At 43.5% G+C, this 20,888-nt stretch overlaps 1 protein-coding gene across 5 annotated transcripts; it reads left to right on the top strand.

The window, feature by feature from the left end:
* Positions 1 to 202: 202 nt before the first annotated feature.
* Positions 203 to 19,446, top strand: ELMOD3 (ELMO domain containing 3). 5 transcript variants are annotated; one of them, XM_032229790.1, is made up of 11 exons: positions 203 to 306; positions 1,694 to 1,771; positions 3,113 to 3,182; positions 5,840 to 5,905; positions 7,441 to 7,532; positions 9,377 to 9,500; positions 11,946 to 12,068; positions 12,945 to 13,075; positions 13,390 to 13,466; positions 15,487 to 15,614; positions 18,149 to 19,446. In XM_032229790.1, exons 1-11 carry the CDS (start codon positions 292 to 294, stop codon positions 18,367 to 18,369), a joined length of 1,125 nt encoding a protein of 374 aa, XP_032085681.1. In that variant the 5' UTR covers positions 203 to 291; the 3' UTR covers positions 18,370 to 19,446. The 5 variants fall into 5 exon arrangements, with proteins under 5 accessions (XP_032085681.1, XP_032085682.1, XP_032085683.1 ...); XM_032229791.1 differs by having other exon boundaries at positions 216 to 306; positions 1,620 to 1,771; XM_032229792.1 differs by lacking the exon at positions 203 to 306 and adding an exon at positions 313 to 439 and having other exon boundaries at positions 1,620 to 1,771.
* Positions 19,447 to 20,888: the final 1,442 nt, after the last annotated feature.

The following is a 20,888-nucleotide window of genomic DNA, read 5'->3' on the forward strand; positions in this document are numbered from 1 at the left end:
AAACCCGCTTAAACCTCTTGCATGATCCCCATGCCACAGCCCCTTGCGTTATTTCATTTATCCTCTTTCCGAGTGGTGCCTTTGCCACCAAGCAGAGCGAACGCAGAGCACGGAGCGAGCCTCCCAGTTCCCAACTAAGCTCGGACTACGCTTCCCAGCATGCCGAGCGGCGCGCCTGCGCTTTTTTGCTCCTGTGGGCGTTACGAGCGGGGGAGGGAATGTTAGCAACAGAACCCAGATTGGAGGAAAAACGGCGGACTTAAAACCCGGGTTCGGTCCAGCTGTTCAGGAATGACACCTCCGTGGGTGCGTGACGAGGGCAGCAGGGGGCTCTGGGCAGAACCGTGGGAAGAGCAACGGGGCCGGGGAACGTGGGAACCTGTTGACACGTGTCTGCAGATGCGTGCACGGGGAGGAAGAGAGCCTGGGCAGTTGGCAGGTGCGGCGAAAAGATTTAGGGGCAAGAGTTAGTGAGTTGGGGGTTGTTGAGAGAGGGCAGAAAGAAAGCCCCTCTGGGACAGGAGGTCGTGGGAATGGTGTTTTTATTTGGGGGGGGGGGGGGACGGACTCTGTCGTGATCAGATGGCTTTGTAGAAGGAACTATAAAAGGTGAGTCTTTTTCCAAAACATAATTGTGGGCCTAGAGAAGGAAGTGGGAGGGGGTTTGCAGGGAGGGTTCAAATCTCAGGTTGCCTTTTCTTCACCTGGAAAGCTGCTTCCACCAGTGACCAAGCTGGGCTACCAACATCCATTCATCCCTGGCACCTTTGCTCCCCCTCTTAATCCCTTCTGGCCTTTTGTTAGTATAGCAGCAAACAGCTGTTTGCCTCCAGGCTGTAAATTTAGATGCATCACAACTCAAGGGACATCCTGGCCACCTGGACAGGTTCCCCAAGCCAGTTGTGGAGTTCCCTCTTAGGACCTTCCAACCAGAGCAATTGGAAGTGGCAGTGAATGTGGGCGTGGAAAGCTGCAGCTGCTCCATGTCTGCAAATCCCACCCCCCCCCCCCCCAAGAATCTTCAAATGAGATAATGCATTTCCAAATTAGAACTTGGGGTCCTGCCTCACCCAGACAGTCGTTGTTTCAAAGGTTCCTTTTTCTTCAAAAGACAAGTGGGCTGTATTTTCCTTGAGGAAGAAGAAGAAGAGGAGGAGAAAACATTTCGCTTCTTACCCAAGAAGCTTCATCAGTTCTGGGAGATGGAAGGATAGGTTCTGATAGGATAATGGTGGGGATGGATGGAAGGATTGCATATCTTTGCAGTCATCTGGTCATTAACACACTCTGAGAGCTGTTTGAGGCCACTGCCGGGGGTGGGGGTGTTCTCTGTGCCCTCCGGGCACCTGAATCAGGATGCAGTTGAGGTTGTGGTGTTTTTGTCCCTTTGTCCCGTACCACTATGAAAAGGGCATGAGAGGTTGGTACGAACCCTTGTTGGAAGGAATATGGAATATTCCATAATAATTGGAAAGAGATATGGAATGCATATGCAGTTTTACATAGCAGTCATTCTGGAATCATACCTTCCGTAATTATGGGGAAAAATGGATTGCTCAGTTGCAATTTATGCAGGCAGTTCTATGCACCATGTAGCTGAATTTCTTGTTCCTTTGCAGAAGGAAAAGCACCTTTGGGATTTGAGACACGACCGTGTTTTCCCTGGTGACTCTGATTTCATTGTTTCCATTAGGGGATGAAACAGTGCAGCACAAACAACTGCCAGCGTGAAACACAAACAATTACTTATCCAATTTACAAAGCTGTGCATGTGAGTATACTGGTCACTAAGTTCTAACTGTCTTTCCTAATACAGTACTCCTGCTGGCTACTATCATTGGGGGTGTAGCTGACTGCAGGTGGAGGACATAAGTTTAGGAAACATTATGGGGAAATGCTCCCCCAACCAGTGTTTGAGCAGACTTTACACTCTATTACGAGAATCAACTTGCATTCAAGTTTCTCAAAATTTAACCACAGTTCACAGACACGTATGCAGTCTTTTCTTAAATCCAAATATTATGCAAATGTGACCCAATTTCTCTTGCATGAATGACAGTAAGAAATAGAGTTGAGAAGTGTCCCATAATCTTATTTGACTCATATCAAACTCTAAAACACGAAAAAAAAAAAAAAACGGATTAGGAATCAGTTACCAAATCTGAAACTGACTCTTTTGTTCAATGTACTGTTGTGGAAAGAAAGGAAATCAGCTTTTTTTTTTGTCTGCATGTTTCTTTAAAAGAGGAAACTGTTCCACTTCCTTTCTCCAGGGTACAGATATTAGCTGCTAGGGACTTGAGCCAAACAGCTCCTATTTCTTAACCCATATCTCCAGTTTTTAATCCTCCCTGACGGAAACATAATTTCATCAGGTTTATATTTTTGTTTACTATAAATAACCTTTTAATATGACAGTATGTATCTTTACCCGTAGTTTGGGCTTCCCCATATACAACCCCCTGCTGAAATTTTGACGCTGCATGTTTGATTTCATGCCAGCTGAGGAATTCTGGGAGTAGAAGTCCACCCATCTTAAAATACCAAGGCTGAGAAACACTTGTTTAGTTTGGTGGGTGAAATCAGAAAATCGGGTTAATTGAGTAAACTGTAGTTAACCTTGTATTAAGCACACTGGGTGATTATAGTAACAAACAGGTTAATCTGAGGAACAGATTATGTGTTCTTTATGACTTTTTAGTTCTTACTAAAAATGTGCATTGACAGAAAAAGTTGCGGTGTTACAAGGTCTGAAGCAGTGACACAAAATCACTTTGTGAGATATTGGCCTCGGAAAGGCCTTGCAGATAAGTTATGAAAAGGTTGCCCATGGGTTCTTCACATTTAGAGGAGAAGGAGAGGCAGAGCCTGGGGATGTAATCAAGAGAGGAATCAGCCTGGAGTCCTTACATTCCTGCAAGCAATTTAAGTCCAATCCTTCTTGAATTCTGTTAACTCTATTAGCACCAATTTCACGCTGAATTTGGCTAGATTCTGGAATATAAGCATGAACAATAAATCAGCTTACTGGAATTTAATGTGTAGTCCTGATTCTTCGCGCCCAACAACTTCCTGCTTTGTGCCTTAGAATCCTCATCTCTCTCTGTTTCAGATTTCTGCATTGAAACAGAATGGACTGCTGCAGTCTCTATCAGCAACACCCAGTGATTTTAAGGAACCAGGTAAAGACCCAATTAATTTGGTTTAGTTTATTCAGTTTAGGCACTGTCCAACTCCAAACTAATTCTGCATTATGTATAAATAAAAGCAAACAAAGTAGAAAATTAATAACGGGTATAAAAAGAAAAGGAATAAAGAAGAAGAAGAGATGGTGAGTTTTGCTAAGAATATCCGCATGACCAAACATATCCAACAAGAACCCCCAACTATCCTAATACAAGGCCCAGGTTAAAGAGCCAGATCTCAGTGGGAGACTATTGACATTCAGCCCCATGAATTTCAGGAGGAATTTTAGTTATTGCTTCTTGGATTCTATTGCATTTTGGATGATGAGAAATACGGAAGAGCAGGGACTTGCAAAAGATTTCACTTTCAAAAGGACTCGTTCCATCCTTACCGGAAATAAGGTTGTGAATTCTGCATGTAAATCGTGCTTCAAACATCTTTTCAAGCTTGAAGCTGTTTTGTACTCTACTTCTAAAGGAACTGTGGCAGGATCATACGCCTTTGAAGTCCGTGAGATGACGGTATTAGATCTCCCAGAAATTTAAGTAGCTTCATCTGCTTCTCATTTATAACTGTGTCTAGGGGCAGATGTTCCTTTAAATTCTGCATGAAAGTCAGTAACGGTTGAATTGCGATTGGCTGACAGGCAGAGTTATGGTTCTTATGGTGTTCTTAAAAATGACATTAATTATAAAGCGGTGGATTCTAACTGTTTAAGGCATACAAATCTGTATACTGTTAAAACTCTCATTGTCATGACCTTTAGCTAGGCAAAATGGTGCATTGTAGGGTCACAATCGTTGAACCAAAGTATCTCAAATGGGCTAAGTTGCAGAATGTGCTCTAAATCTGGGACCCATGACTCCTGAGGGAATGAAATTTCGGGAAAACCATGGCTGCTTCATTGCTACTGCTTGTTGTTATCGTCAACTTTCTCTGACAGTTTCCAAGCCACTCTTACAATCCCTCACCCCACCTGCCCAGCAGTAGCTATTTATCTTCCTGCATGGAAAGTTTAGGGTTTTCATAGTTAGCATTATTTCTACCTGTCAGTTTCAGATGCTTTCTGTTTTAGAGTCCACCTCTACAGTTTCCCATTTGGAAGATTAAAATGGAGCTGCTGTATAGTGCCTGGATCTGAATTGAATCAAATACTTTATTTGGCCAATTTAATTAAACATACAAGGAACTTGTCTCTGGTACAAAAGCAGATTAAAAACAACAACAACAATAATAATATTGCAGCCACACTACATGGGGTAACAGACATTAAGCAGCACTGAGCAAATTGAATGTTCAGCAGAGTGATGGCATGTGGGGGGAAAACTGCCTTTGTGTCTAATTGTTTTGGCATGCAAGGCCCTATATCGCCATCCCAAGGGGAGGAGTGGAAACAGTTTATCTACAGACCCCTCCAGGATGTGAGGCGTCTGTAGCAGAGGTGGGTTCCTATCAGTTCGCACCTATTCAGTAGAACCGGTTTGTCAAATCTACCGAACCGGTTAGAAGAGGTTCCACCAGTGGACCCGGAAAGCAGGCCACACCTACAGAAGAGGTTCCGAAATTTTTTTGAAACCCACCACTGGTCCTTGGATAGGATTATTCTACACTATCATGCTCATATTTATAAAACTCAGTGCCTCTGTGAAAGGAAAGGGTGACTACTGCGTTTGTGGTGCAATCAGAACATTGCATATGTTGAAGTTGTTTTAACGCAAACCAAAGATGCCTTTTAAAAAACAAGTTTGCATCTTATTCTTATGCATGCCAGTGCTGTGTGTGAGGTAATTCAAGGTGGTTCTGACAAGTGTCGTCGGCATCTTCATATCCGGTCACATGGGTGGCAAGCCACTCCCATCCGGTCACGTGGGCGACAAGCCACTCCCACAAGGAGGCCACACCCACAGAGTAGGTTTGAACAATTTTTGAAACCCACCATTGGTCTGTAGATATTTTCTCAGCCCTCCTTCTGAGCCACACAACATACAGGTCTTCTATGGAAGGCAGGCTGGATGAAGTTGTTCATTCTCCAACTTAACTTTCTATTGATGTCTATACCTGTCTGTTTGGTTGCTGTACCAAACCAGACAATTATAGAAGTACATGCATTCCTTTGTATAGTCACACCTCGACTATTTCTTTAAAAGAAATGGAATTATCTTTCATGCCTCTTAAATGAGCTTCTTTGGAAGAGATTCTGGAGCATGTGGTTCTAGGTTTAGGTTTAGGTTTCATTTTATTTATATGCCGCCCTATTCCCTGCAGGGACTCAGGGCGGCACACAAACCCAAGGAGGGGAAGGGAAAAACACAAAAACTACAAATACAAGGCATTTAAAAACAACCAACAGCCACACAAATCGAGAGGGGAAGGGAACTCATCAACCCCAGGTCTGCCGACACAGCCAGGTTTTAAAGGCTTTTCGGAAGGCCTGGAGAGAGGTGAGGGTCCGAATCTCTGCGGGGAGTTCGTTCGAAAGGGCCAGAGCTGCCACAGAGAAGGCCCTCCCCCGGGTAGTAGCCAGCTGACATTGGCTGGTAGATGGAACCCGGAGGAGGCCTGCCCTGTGTGATCTAATGGGTCTTTGGGAGGTAATTGGCAGCAGGCGGTCTCTCAAGTTCTAGTGTGTCGTCTTATTTTTTCCGTGCTACAGATATTTCGGAGGAGGTGTTACGAGTCCGTGAAGAATGGGACAACATAACAAACATCCATCCAGGAGGTATGGAAAATTATCATTTTATTCCATATTGGGATGCTCTGAGTTGAATTTTAATTGTGATACCCACCATAATGCTACCATTATGGATGAGCTCACATAATACAAAGCCCACCAGTTTGTCTAACTGACTTATTTTATTTTGATATTGCTCAGTCTGGAAAGGGGTGCAGGGTGGAGTAGAAAAATAGCAATAGCAATAGCAGTAGACTTATATACCGCTTCATAGGCCTTTCAGGCCTCTCTAAGCGGTTTACAGAGAGTCAGCATATTGCCCCCAACAATCTGGGTCCTCATTTTACCCACCTTGGAAGGATGGAAGGCTGAGTTAACCCTGAGCCGGTGAGATTTGAACCGCTGACCTGCTGATCTAGCAGTAGCCTGCAGTGCTGCATTTAACCACTGCGCCACCTTGGGGATCCTCAACAAGAAAACCATCCCTAAACAAGGCAATAAGCATAATAAGGATTTTTAAAAAATGTAAACAAAGTTATGTTTTAAAAATGATGGTATAAAAAGAACGTTTAGGTGTGTTTAGGTGTATAGAGACAATTAAGGTTTCCCACTCAACACTTTATGTGTGTTTTGAATTATGCAGTTAGTCCTCAACTTACAATCATTTGTTTAGCCACCTTTCAAAATTACAGTGGCACTGAAAAAATTGACTTACGGCGGATCCTCACAACCATTGAAGCCTCCCTATGGTCACGTGATTAAATTTCAAGCATTTGGCAACAAGCATGAGTTTACAATGGTTGCAGCCTTATGGGGTCACACGATCCCCATTTGTGACCTTTCCTGCCAGCTTCTGACACGCCCTGTCAAAGGGCATTGCATGTCGGAAACCAGATTTGCTTAATGACCTTGTGATTCACTTAATAACTGCAGTGATTTGCTTAACAACCTTGGCAAAAAAAGGTCATAAAATTGGGCATCACTCACTGCTCAGCAGTGGAAATTCTTTTTTTTTAAATTAAAAGTTTTAAAGAGTTTTACAATTATATACCTTCCCTCCCTTCCCCCCCCCAGAGCCCATATCCCCCCCCCTCAACCTCCCAGAGCAAATACAGGGTATAAACATTTAGCAACCATATACTAAAATAAACTAACTAACTTTAGCATTATCCCTCACTTTTACTTTAGCTCCCCTTTTGTAAAGCTTACTTTAGGTAAACTGTAACATTCCTTGCTCGTTCATTCATAAGCTATCTGGAGTTTCTTAGTCCCATATTTATTTTGAATGTAATCAATCCATCTTCTCCATTCCGGCTTGTATTTCTCATCTGAATGATCCTTGAGATATGCTGATATTTTAGCCATCAGCAGTGGAAATTCTGATCCCAATTGCCTTCATGAGCTGAGGATTACTTGTCTGTATCATGAACTCTTCCAATTTTGAGAGACCCGTTTGGAAAATTCAAATACTGTAGTTTTAACTTAGTGGCTAATCTTTTCTCCCATCAATACCTTAAGATGCTTTGTTCTTCTACTGGAAGGAACAGATCCTCTTCCTTTCTTTTTTTTTTCTTTGCTTGCAGGCCTTGTGGAGAAACCTCTTGGCCCGATACCTTTGATCTCTTTCAATGAGGCACTGCAGTATTTCCAAACAGCAGACCTCTCTGACTGTAGGGTAGGTACGCACCATCTAGGATGGGTGTAGCAGTCCTCCTCCTTAAATATTTTAGGGACCAAAGATGGTTCCTATGTGGTCCTCAGGGCAGCAGTGAATATGTTCATATGACTTGAAATAGTTTTGTAATGTGTGGATGGAGTTGTCTACCTCAGCCAGGACCAATGGTGGGATTCAAATAATTTACCAACCAGTTCTCTGCCCTAATGTCCAGCTGGATAGGCGGGGCTATGTGATCATGTGGGCGTGGCCAAGCCAATGTCACTCAGGTCGATGGGAACTTCACCTTAGTTGTTACAATGGTAATAAGGGTTAACCGGAGAGGCAGTTTCTGTAAGCAGGGAAATAAAGATTAGACTAGAAACAACACCAGAATGTTTCCTTCCTGCCTTCCTTAACAGCCCTGTAAAGTGGGAAAAAACAAAATATTTCTTCCAACAACCGGTTCTCCGAACTGCTTAGAAAGTTACCAACCGGTTCTCCCGAATAGGTGCGAACCAGCTGAATCCCACCACTGGCCAGGACCCAAAGTGACATATCCTGTAGAAGGAGCTGCAAGTGTGAGACTACTAGGCCAAAGCCACCCTACTTAAAAGTGCTGAAGGCGTGTAGGCAGGGTGGACAAAGCCAGGAAAAGTTCCCTCAGGGAAAGGATCCTTAAGGGGAACCAAAGGACAGATGTTGGGCATGAGAACATGGCAAGCCCCTCCCCAAATCTCACCAACAAAGGAGTTGGCCTGCATGGGGAAACCCCTCCCCACCAACTCTGGGGGAGAAAGAAGTCTTGAAGCCTGCCCAGCCTTTGGGGTCGTTTTTGGATCCCAGACTTGACAGTTTCTGTCCCTCCGGCTGGTGCCTGGGAGCCTAGTAGTGGGCGCTGGGTAAGTGTCAACGTGTGTGTGTGTGTAAGAGCCAAAATATATCTGTAAAAGTTTGCTATTATTTTAAATGCTCTGGGTCTCTGTGCATTTTAAAGAACTGCTTGTGCCTCAGTGTTCAGTTGATTTGGGATTGAATGCAGTCATTTTCCAGACCTGTGAGAGTGTGAGGGAGTGACCCAGTGGTGGGTTTCAAAAATTGTTCGAACCTACTCTGTGGGTGTGGCCCCCTTTGTGGGAGTGGCTTGCCGCCCATGTGACCGGATGGGAGTGACTTGCCGCCCATGTGACCAGATATGAAGATGCCGACGACACTTGTCAGAACCACCTTAAATGACCTCTCACACAGCACTGGCATGCATAAGATTATGATGCAAACTTGTTTTTAAAAGGCATCTTTGGTTTGCGTTAAAACAACTTCAACACACGCAATGTTCTGATTGCACCACAAACACAGTAGTCATCCTTACCTTTCACAGAGGCACTGAGGTTTATAAATATGAGCGTGATAGTGTAGAATAATCATATCCAAGGACCAGTGGTGGGTTTCAAAAAAATTTGGAACCTCTTCTGTAGGTGTGGCCTGCTTTCCGGGTCCACTGGTGGAACCTCTTCTAACCGGTTCGGTAGATTTGACGAACCGGTTCTACCGAATAGGTGCGAACTGGTAGGAACCCACCTCTGGAGTGACCATAAGCTGAACCTGAGAGCGCATTTGTGCAACATAAGCCCCTTTCGGAGCCTGTCTATCTCTGATAATAACACCTCTCAAAAGAAGCCCTACTTGTTCAGGGACAATAGCAGTTCTTCTTTACGGTCTGTTTATTTATTAAACTTTATGCCGACCGTCTCCCTTACCAGAGTCTCTGCCACTTGAGAGGGATGCTGTGGGATTGCTGCTCTCTCTGCAGGAAGAGGTTTCTCAGCACCTGCCTTTCTTCTACCTTTAATTTTTCCTTCTTCCAGAAAAAGATCCGGCCAACCATCCAAAGAAGAGGCCTGTCTGCCATGGCCCATTTCCTTTTTGGGCCTCCTCGTCTTCATCAGCAGCTGCAGAGCGAGAGAGACTTGGCTCTGGCCATTGCCCAGTGTGAGTATTGCTTCTGAAAATGAATGCAAGCATCTCCCCACCGGCTCTGCTTAATAATTAATAATTAATAATTAATAATTAATAATTAATAATTAATAATTAATAATTAATAATTAATAATTAATAATTAATAATTAATAATTAATAATTAATAATTAAATTAATAATTAATAATTAATAATTAATAATTAATAATCACTAATCGATACTTGATAATCGATACTTGATAATCGATACTTGATAATCGATACTTGATAATCGATACTTGCTACTTGATACTTGATAATCGATAATCGGTAATCGATAATCGATAATCGATAATCGATAATCGATAATCGATAATCGATAATTTAATTAATGATTAATAATTAATAAATAATAATTAGCCAGCAACTTCCTTACTGTCTCTAGTCGAGGAGTTTAAGTTCAGGGGACACTAGGAAAGTTTGCCAAGGCCTTGCTGTCTGCTGTGGCTAATGCAATGGTAGGGCCCTTGGGACCCTTAAGTCTTCTCATCCCAATTTCTTTCACTTTTCAGCACAGGTAGTCCTTACAACCACAACTGAGCCCAAAATTTCTGTTGTTAAGTGCGACATTTGTTAGCCCGGTTTTATGACTTTTCTTGCAACAGTTGTTAAGTGAATCACTACAGTTGATAAATTAGTAATCCAGTTGTTAAATGAATCGGGCTTCCTCATTGACTTGGCTTGCCAGCCGGTCGCAAAAGGGGATCACGTGACCTTTGAACCACTTGCCAAGCCTCTGAATTTTGAGCACGTGATCATGGGGATGCTGCAAAGGTCGTAACTCAAAAGCCACCTTTTTCAGTGCTGTTGTAGTTGTGAATGGTCACTGTTCTGACTCCCTCCTCCGTCCAGTAACGAATGCCGAGACAAGGGTAACTGGAATGTACTTTATTAGCAAGAAACCAAAACCTCGGTGGCTGAAAGTCAAGCATAACAAACAGATAAGGACCTTGGCAGAACTCACATAAGCCTTGGCAGCAATCCAGCCTGCCAAGCTAGTTACAAAAGTTCTCCAACTTTTAGTCAATGCATTGACTTCTGCAAGAGGGGCGTGTGCACAAGCAGTCTTTTTATAGTCTGGAGAGGAGCCTAATGACCACCAGCTGAGTGCAATTACCCCCTGTACTTGCGCAACTGTTCTTGACGCCTATTAGCTCTTCGGTGCCTAGCATCCAGGAACAACTCACTACTGGCGTCCAGATCACTCTCCCTTGTCTCCTCCCCACTGGTCCAAGGCTCAGGCACCTCCCGGTGGCCAACCTGCCTCTCTGCGCTCTGCTCGGAGTTGGAACCCTGTCCAGGGTCCTCCACATCCTCCATAGCCGACTCACAGGGCCCCTCGCTGTCGGAGTTTGGTGGCAGCTCCAACAACGCCTGCTGAGCCACAACAGGTCACTAAATTAAGTGTTGTAAGTTGAGGCCTTTATAGTATAGTTTTATGGATTTGATTCATTCCAGTCTCATTCTGGATTACTTTTAATGAAAAATAGGAGACATTTTTTAAATGAATAAAATCAATGGTTGCTTTGCCTTATTTCTGCACAGACCGAGAAAGTGGTATTGATCTAATTTTATTACAGTTAACTCAGCATGGCCTGCTTTAACTGTCATCATAGAGTTTAGGCAGACTCTCTCTGGGATCTCTAAGATCTTTAAGCTGAGAGGCTGGATGCCTTATTTGGGCCTTAGGAAGCACAAAGTGAATGGAGCCAATATTGAATGTAGCTCAGGGTTGAATGGAGCTTGGTGCTCTCTTAGCTTGGTGGTTTTATTGCAGAGGTTTCTTTACCCACTAGGTAACGTCACCAGTGGTCCGAAGATGTTACCTAGTTCAGTAATGAAATGCTATAGGTGTCAGGCCTGCAGTTATATTCCTTTTAAGATCTTTGGCCTGCCACTCACTCTCTCTCTCTCTTTCTTTACTATGCTGTTCATTAGTGGGGAATTGGGAGGGGGGAAATAGTAAGGAGTAGAATGTGTTTGTTTTCAAAATAAAAAAAAATTCCTTTCTAGAAATCAAGGCCATTCTTTGTCTCTGCACCTCTGCATCTGACTGGAACTAGATGGGTAGAAATGCCAGCGTGGCAGAGGAAGATTGGACCATGTGATGAACTTGTGGGTGTGGGGACAAGATCATGAACATTCAAGTGGGTGGAAACCTAGGAAGCCTTCAGATTTGGGTTTCCACAGATGTACCAACATGTCTGTCTTATTCAATTGGAACTTTGATGAAAGTTATGTCTTGGAACTCTGATTTAATTCTGGATGATATTTGGAACGCTGACAATAGGACAGGACAGAATTCTTTATTGGACAAATGTGATTGGACACACGAGGACTTTGTCTCTGGTGCATAAACTCTCAGTGTACATAGAAAGTGACTGTCTTGTTCTCACTTAATGGGCCTTTCCCTGTACAGGTGGCTTGGATAATAATGAGAAAGTGCACATGAGGATCTTGCAAAGTGTTTACAAGAAACTAACTGGCTCCCGGTTTGATTGTGCCCGTTATGGAGCCCACTGGGAAGATCTTGGATTTCAAGGTATGCCGAGTGTAGAACAAGAGTCTTCGCATGAGCACATATGTACAAGGGGAGCCTTGTTTCACTCTCATTCATGGGCATTGGAACAAAGAATGGCCCTGTTGGCCCTTTGAAGTGATCTGTGCTTTTTTCTTGTGCGTCAACATCACAACATTGATTTTTTTCCCCTTCAGTACGTAGATTTGAAGAAGGTCAGTGCAAGTAGAGAATTTGCAGGAGTGTGAGGGGATGCAGATTTGCTGATTTCCTCTCTTACTCCCCCCAAATGGCACTGTTTGAATTTCCCCGCTGGGGAGGTAGGCAAGTTTTGCAACTTCCTGAATTCCTACCTACCTACCTGAACAAAACCCTGTAAGCTAAACACAACCCCCAAATCACCCCATACATACATGCAAGCTGTTTTTCTTGTAGCACGCTAACTCTGATAGCTTTAGAACAGGGCTGTCAAACTCCCAGCCCGTAGGCCGGATGTGTCAGGTGCTGGCCATACCCACACCCAGTTTAGCGAAGGGGGAAAAAGTCCCGATATGTCACATGACGTCGCCGTGACAACATGAGTTTGACACCCCTGCTTTAGAATAATTAATAGACAATTTGAGTTGTGAGCCGCCCTGAGTCCCCTGCGGGGAAAAGGGCGGCATACAAATAAAGTAAAAATGAAAAAAAAAATGAAATGAAAAATTTCTGCTGCTGGGTCTAGTTTTTGCAGCTGTATTTCATTACCAGGCTCATGAGGAAGAGCATGCAGTTTTCATCCTATGACTTTAATTCCAGCATTGCCTCAAGTGTCCGAGCAATTTACTGTCCGGAAGTTTACTTAATATATGTAAGACCATTCCTTGGTGTGACAGCCTCTGTGTATCTTCTCCCCTTAAGGAATGGATCCCGGCACAGATCTACGTGGAGCAGGGCTGCTGGGATTGATGCAAACCCTTTATTTTGTGATGGATTCCCGGATATTACCTGTAGCTCGAGAAATTTTTAAGCTGTCTCACCATGAGGTTCAGGTGTGTTTCCTCATTTTGCTCTGTTCTGTGTTCAGATTTTCCTTTTAAAAAGGGGTGGTTCCGTACATATTGAAAACAAAACCTTTCAGGCTGATCGTTTAAAGCAATGTTTTTTTTCAAACTTGGCAAGTTGAATCTGGATGGAATTCTGGGAGTTGAAATCCACCCAGCTTAAACTTGCCAAGTTTGATAAACACTGATTTGAAACATGCTCGCTGTTTTTTTTTTATCTTTAGTAAAGCCAAAGGAATCGAGTTTTTGAGTCTGTTATAGGCAGGGCACTTTTAAAAATGTAGCTTTTGTTTCTTTTCCAGAATTTTCCTTTCTGTGTGATGTCTATCAATATTACCCGTATCGTCATTCAAGTTTTGAGGGAAGAACGCCTTTCCAGGTGAGCTCAGCCTGGGTTTTGGGTGTCTGCAGTGGAGTTGAAGGGACAAATTATATGTTGATGTCATCATGCCCATGCTGTGACTTGACATACCTGTGCCATGATACATGTATGTAATCAGAGTTTTTAATAGAATGACATCAGACATTATATCAGCCTATCAGGCACTGTCATGGATCTTTTCGTGAGCTTTCAGTGCATGGGTCCATCCGCTAAGTTGTTAAAATGCAGGTAGTCCTCAAATTATGACCACAGATGAGCCCAAAATTTATGTTGCTAAGTTAAACATTTGTTAAATGACTTTGCCCCAATTTTACAACCTTGCTTGCCACAGTTGTTAAGTGAATCATTGCATTTGTTAAGTTAGTGACAGGGTTGTTAAGTGAAACTGGCTTCCCCGTTGATTTTGCTTGTCAGAAGGTCGCAAAAGGGGATCACAGTGATCCCTGGGACACTGCAGTGGTCATCAATAGGAACCGGTTGTCAAACATCTGAATTTTGATCATGTGAATATAGGGATGCTGCAACAGTCGTAAGTGTGAAAAACAGTCATAAGTCACTTTTTTCAGCACTGTTGCAACCTTAAATAGTCATTAAACAAACTGTTGTAAGTCAAGGAGTTACCTATATGCAGAATCTTCTCTGATGTAATTTCAAATTAGGAGCAAGATATTTGTTTTGAAAGCTGTTTCCTTTTTCACATGTTGCTGTAAAGGTATAATGTTTAATGTGGATTTTTCCTTTGGCAATGGATTTGTTTTAAGTTTCCCTGTGCCATCTTCGAATGAGTCTCTTTGCTAAGAGGTGGAGATTTATTTGAACTTATTTAGTGTATTATCAGTAAGAAGATTCTAAAACCAGCGCACAGGCCGAAGGAAAGCAGGATGATAGCAATAGCAATAGCAATAGCAGTAGACTTATATACCGCTTCATAGGCCTTTCAGGCCTCTCTAAGCGGTTTACAGAGAGTCAGCATATTGCCCCCAACAATCTGGGTCCTCATTTTACCCACCTCGGAAGGATGGAAGGCTGAGTCAACCCTGAGCCGGTGAGATTTGAACCGCTGACCTGCTGATCTAGCAGTAGCCTGCAGTGCTGCATTTAACCACTGCGCCACTTTGGCTCTGATCTCTTATCATTTGTTTAAAGTACAAGTACATCCTTTAAATCTAAGAGCCAAGGTGGCGCAGTGGTTAAATGCAGCACTGCAGGCTACTGCTAGATCAGCAGGTCAGCGGTTCAAATCTCACCGGCTCAGGGTTGACTCAGCCTTCCATCCTTCCGAGGTGGGTAAAATGAGGACCCAGATTGTTGGGGGCAATATGCTGACTCTCTGTAAACCGCTTAGAGAGGCCTGAAAAGGCCTATGAAGCGGTATATAAGTCTACTGCTATTGCAAATCTCCCTGCACTTAAATATGTGCCTATGTGTTTTCCACTCACAATACTCTAAAAAACAGTGAAACAAATGTGAATGCTTACGTAGCCGAACAGCGCCATCTATGAGCAGTAGGCCTGAAGGGACGTTCTAAAGCAGTGATGGCTAACCTTTTTGGCGCTGAGTACTGAAAGTGCATGCGCACATACACAACACCCATAATGCAATGCACCCCCCATGCATGCACCCCTGTGCCCTGCCCCCACGCTGTGTGTGCGACTCCCCCCTCGTGACCTTGTGTGCAACCCCTGTATGTGCCCACCCCCCACCTGCACTTCCCTCATGTGCCCCGCTCCCCACGCATGCGCGGCAAAGACCCCCCACCCCCCAAAAAAACTAGCTGGCTGGTGGGATGCGCGCGCATATGTGCGGCAGAACTGAGCTGGGCTGACGGCTCACCTGCCCACCGAGAGGGCTCTGCGTGCCACAGGTTTGCCATCACGGTTCTAAAGGTTTATTACAGTATATTTCAGAAAAAGAGAGAAGAACCCAGACAGCTGAAGGAAGATTAAGCCTTTGGAGTATGTCCTACTGATAGGGAGGTGGTGGTGGATGTAAATATTTTGTAATGTGTCTTTTCCAGAGAATGCAATCGAAGGCAGCAGGTCATTGCGGTGCTCAACGATTTGTACCTGGCTATATTTTTACGGCTTTTCAACATCTGGAAAACACAGCAAAAGACCATTTCTGATTCTGGCTTTGTTCTCAAAGGTGGGTTGCTCTGGTTTTGTTCTGAACATCGACAGAATTAACATGGTGTGCTCTTTCTATTAATCCCTTCCTCCACGGAAAGCTTCAGCAATAACGGTTTCCACTCCCAATGGGCACAGGCTTTTCTTGCAATAGGCAGACAATCATAGATATGGAAATGACCCTCAAAGAGTCCTAACACAAGGGATGCAGTAAACAGTAGGTTTCTTTGCTAACCGCAGCGTTTCACTTAACAGCCGCTTCAAAAAAATTGTTGGTCACATGAATGACCCACTTTAAGATTGTCATGACTTACGACCTCAATGGACAGGCTCCATTATGGTCGTAGCTTGAGAACTACCTATAACTACTTCCCATCAAGCAACTACAGATTCCACATCTGGAGTTCATTAGGCAAATCAAGCCAATGTTTGAGCATTGGTCTCATTTGCATAACTTATGTTGGTTTATGGTTTGAATAGACCAGGGACGTGCAGTCACTAGAGGCAGGGGAGGCGTGGCCTCACCAGTCATGAGGAAAAGGAAAGAATTTTTAAGAATTTTTTAAAAATAATTAAAGCCAAGGTAGTTGCTACCAGATTCTAAGTCACAGTGACTTGGAACAGTGCTTAGTGTTAACTATAGGAGGAGGCCAGAGAACTAGGGGCCTCTTTTGCATAAGGAACTTTTCGCCTTTTAAGAGTTAACCAAGGGTTAAAAAGCGAAGAATTCCTTATGAAAATGAGGCACGTGTTCTCTCTCCTTCTGTAGAGGGCATTTTTAGAGGCTTTTTAGAGTTTTCTGGGAGCAACTAGCTCAGTCTGACTCAGAGCTCTGGCCTTTCATGAGGGCAGAGTTGAAATCCTCTCTGAAACAGCTGGAAAAGGTGCATATGTAGGGAGGGGGAGGAATTCAAAAAGTTTGATTGCATGCAGAACCCACGTTGCCTTTTCAAACACACACACACATACACACACACACACACACACACACACACACACACACACACACACAGCTGGATAAAAGTATATAAGCCCAGCTTCACTGAAAAGGCAATGTGATTCACCTGCAATCAAAGGCTTCGATCGGAAGGCAGCAGGGGAAGGGGGGGGGTATGGCAGAGGAGCTGCTTTCAAGCCTTTGGAAAATATATCCAATCCAACTTCTGTGTTTGTCTTTGTTTGAGAGTGAGTGAGTGAGAGAGGGATCCAAGTTCTCTGTGTGCGTGTGTCTGTTTGAGAGAGGGGGGAGGGAGGGAGAGAGGGAGGAAGGAGGGGGAGGGAGAAGAAAAAGAATGGGAAAACTTATTTTGCAAGGAGGGAAAATGCTGTCGCTTTAAATCGGAACTTAGCATGCCTGGCTGTGGAATTCTGGGAGTTGAAGTCCACAAGTCTAAAAAGCTGCCTCACCAGCCATAAAACTCACTGCACGTCACTGGAATAGACACATATTAGGGCTGATATATGACTTAGGAATGCCTAGGTGGTTAATTAAGTAAGATGTAATTAATTTTCTAACCAGTCTGCCTGTATTTAGTGATTAAAAGGGTACACGGGGTTCATTTATTTATTTTCCCTTCTTTGGGAACGAAGATATAATTGTTGAGTTGATCGTTCCATAGTTTGCTGCTTTCTGTGACTGCTGAATGTTTCCCCAGCCACAGTTGCTTCTGATTGGAAAATTTGGGAAGGATAAAGGGAAGGAATTTTCATCTAATTCCTAGATTTCTACTCCAGACACTCCATTGGACAGCACTTTCAAAACTAAGATTGACAGGAGGCACCACAGCACCTTCCAACCCAGAAATGGAAAACAAAAGACGTGCCTTATCTTATATACTTTTCTCCACTTTTTTTTCTGAACTAAACACAGTTGTAATTAAGCCCTTTCTCGGTTGTTATCATAGAATCATAGAGTTGAAGACTTTGTAAGTCTTCTACATAAACCCACACACCTAGGACAGCAATCTTCAAACCATCCCAGACCAGTGGCTGTCCAACCCTTGCATGAAAGCAATAATCTCAGACTCAGAAATTCATAGCGCTTGGCCTTGTGGCTAGGATTAATTGGACTACAGTCTCATATATCAGAAGGATGCTAAATTGGAAAGACCCATACAGCAGTAGCTTTTCTTACAAACCAGAAGTCTGTACACATAGTCCTCGACTTAACAACCATTTGCTTAGTGACCGAAGTTACAACAGTACTGAAAAATGTGACTTATGACTGGTTTTCATACTTACGACTGTTGCAGCATTCTGGAGTTACGGGGTCACCATTTGTAACCTTCCCAGCTGGTTTCTGACAACAAACTCACCCGGGGGGGGGGGGAAGCCAGATTTGCTTAACAACTGTATGGTTCACTTAACAACTGCAATGATTTGCTTAACAGCTGGCAAAAAATGGGGTGCAACACTCTTAACAACTGGAATGGAAATTTGGGGGTCAATTGTGCTCACAAGTCAAGGACCACCTGTACTCATTCTATGCTGGATGTTGGCTCATATTGGATATAATTTTCCTGGTTTTTCTTTCTCCCCCTCTGCTCTGTCTAGAATTGGAAGCCTTTGCCAAAAGGAACCCAAAGCAGCTGCTAAGACACTTGGAGACATTCATGAACGGAAGCTCTGCAGCAGGAGGGGATGATAGTTTTCAGGCTCCTGCTTTCAGCTTGGATCTTCTCAGTCCCAACTTAAGCTCTGGTACCGTTGACAGTGAGGAGTTGAATTTTGCTAGCATTGACGACCTGGCGGCCGAGAGAGCACAAGACAGCTGATCTGGATCCAGAACGGTGTGAGGATCCTTGTATGGGATCAGTCAGCAAAGGTGGTTGCTTTACAGCCTCTAGGAAGGCTCAGAGGAGGGTGGACGCTCTTGAAACGCTACTAAAGTAGAGATACAGGACTTCGGTTGTAGGGCAGAGCAGCTGTCACAAGGGACAATCAGAGCTCTTGGGGTGGAGCCTGGGAGAAAGCAGCCAGCTTCATTCAAAAGTGAAGCCAGCCAACCAAGATCTGATTCTCCCAGTTAGTAGCATTAAAACTAATTTGTAGCGGGGAGTGTAAATCTGATATATGAAAGAGCATTACACTCCTCTCCACCCCACCATGTTCTTCCAGTGTTCCAGCTAAGAAATATTAATGTGTTACGGATTGTGAAATCTGAGCTCATGTCATTTTTTTAAAAAAAATTGAGTTGCAGTACCTCCAGGCTTAGATTTTTTTCCCCCACCCCTTCGGTTACCCTTTTACCTTGACATATAAGAACCGAGTCGTCTATCCTATCATCTGGGAAGTATTTATTTCCAGATGGCTTATTCCAGACACTTTATACATCCACAGGGTGTGCGTTTTGCTTGAAACAAGATAAACAAACGCACACTACTAGGTGTACTGCAATTGAGACACCCTCATTGAAAGCTGTTGAAAATGATAAAGAGATCACCAGCCAGGACACCGTAGCTGTTTTCCTTTTATGAATGATTATCTAGCACTTTACATCAATGAGGCAAATCAGGTTTGTTTGTTTTTTAGCCTCTGGCTGCGTGATAAAACCAAGGTTATTTTATTCCCATTCTCCTCCTCCTCTGGGTTTTGGAGTGGCCTCTGGGTTTGATAATCGTCAAAAAGAATAGATTTGCTGCATGTGAAATTTTCAAACGTGTCTTGTAAAGCAGCAAAAGTTACTGCCCAATAAGCCTTTAAATACTCATTTCTCTGCTTCCCGGAGATTCATTTCAGCTATGCAGAATTCACACGGATGTCTTGTTCAGTGTAGCAACCGTGATGTGCAATTCAAGCCTTAGGGACAGTGTTTCCCCGCTTCCCCCCATTAAACTTATTATTGTCTTCAATCCCAGGCTGCGTGTCTGTTCTGTTAATCTCAAATTAGCTGCAAAAATTAATACTTTTGAATTGAAGTTACCTCCAGGCTACAGAAAAAAAATGTCGAGACTCTGGAAACAGTGCAGAGAAGAGCAATGACTATGATAAGAGTTCCTGGAGGCTAAACTGTATGAGGAACAGTTAAAGGAACAAGGTATGTCTACCTTAACAGAGAGAAGGATTAAGGGTGACATGATAACTGTCTTCTGCTCCTCGAGGGGCTGTCACAGAGACGAGGGGGTTGATTTATTCTCCAAAGCACTGGAGGACAGGACAAGAAGCAACTGGTAAGAACCTTGTTAAAGAGAGATCCTACTTGAAACGAAGGAGAAATTTCCTGACAGAACAATTGATCACTGGAACAGCTTGGAGTTGTGGGAGCTCCATTGCTGGAGGTTTTAAAGAAAAGATTGGACATTGAGCCGAGGTGGCGCAGTGGTTAGAGTGCAGCACTGCAGGCTACTTCAGCTGACTGCAGTTCTGCAGTTCGGCTGTTCAAATCTCACCGGCTCAGGGTTGACTCAGCCTTTCATCTTTCCAAGGTGGGTAAAATGAGGACCCGGATTGTTGTTGGGGGCAATATGCTGACTCTGTAAACCGCTTAGAGAGGGCTGGAAGCCCTATGAAGCGGTATATAAGTCTAACTGCTATTGCTATTGCTATTGGTTTGTCTGGAACAGCAATAGCACTTAGACTTATATACCGCTTTACAGTGCTTTACAGCCCTCTCTAAGCGGTTGACAGAGTCAGCACGTTGACCCCAGCAACCTGGCTCCTCATTTTACGCACCTCGGAAGGATGGAAGGCTGAGTCAACCTTAGGGGATGATATAAGAACTCCTGCTTTGGGTAGAATGTTGGGCTAAAAGACCTCCAAGGTACCTTCTGCTATGTCTCTCTGTCTAGCATCTTATTTATTTTATTATTATATTTGCCCCTAATCTGTAACACAAGGTGACTATGATTCTAATTTGTTTTTAACGTGAAGGTAAGGTGCATTAGACAGTAGGCAAATCACAATGCAAATATTACAGAATATGACTGAATTGTCACCCAATGCTTTGATTAAAGAACATGGAAGTTATAAGTAAAATATTAAGATTGAGCTGCTATCCCCAGTGGAGCCCCATTGAATTCAAGGGTGCCTCCTTTTGACCAATTATACTTATGAATGCAGGTAGTCCTCAACTTACAAACAGTTCACTTAGTGATTGGAGTTATAACAGCCCTGAAAAAAAAGTGACTTAGGACCGTTTTTCACACTTATGACCATTGCAGCATCCCCATGCTCATGTGATGACTTTTATTCAGATGCTTGGCAACTGACTCACATTTATGATGGTTGCAGTGCCCCAGAGTTTGAACCAGATCCACTTAACCACCATGTTATTTAATTTAACAACTGCAGTGAT

The sequence above is a fragment of the Thamnophis elegans genome, chromosome 13 (genome assembly GCF_009769535.1).
Source record: "Thamnophis elegans isolate rThaEle1 chromosome 13, rThaEle1.pri, whole genome shotgun sequence".
Taxonomy (NCBI): domain Eukaryota; kingdom Metazoa; phylum Chordata; class Lepidosauria; order Squamata; family Colubridae; genus Thamnophis; species Thamnophis elegans.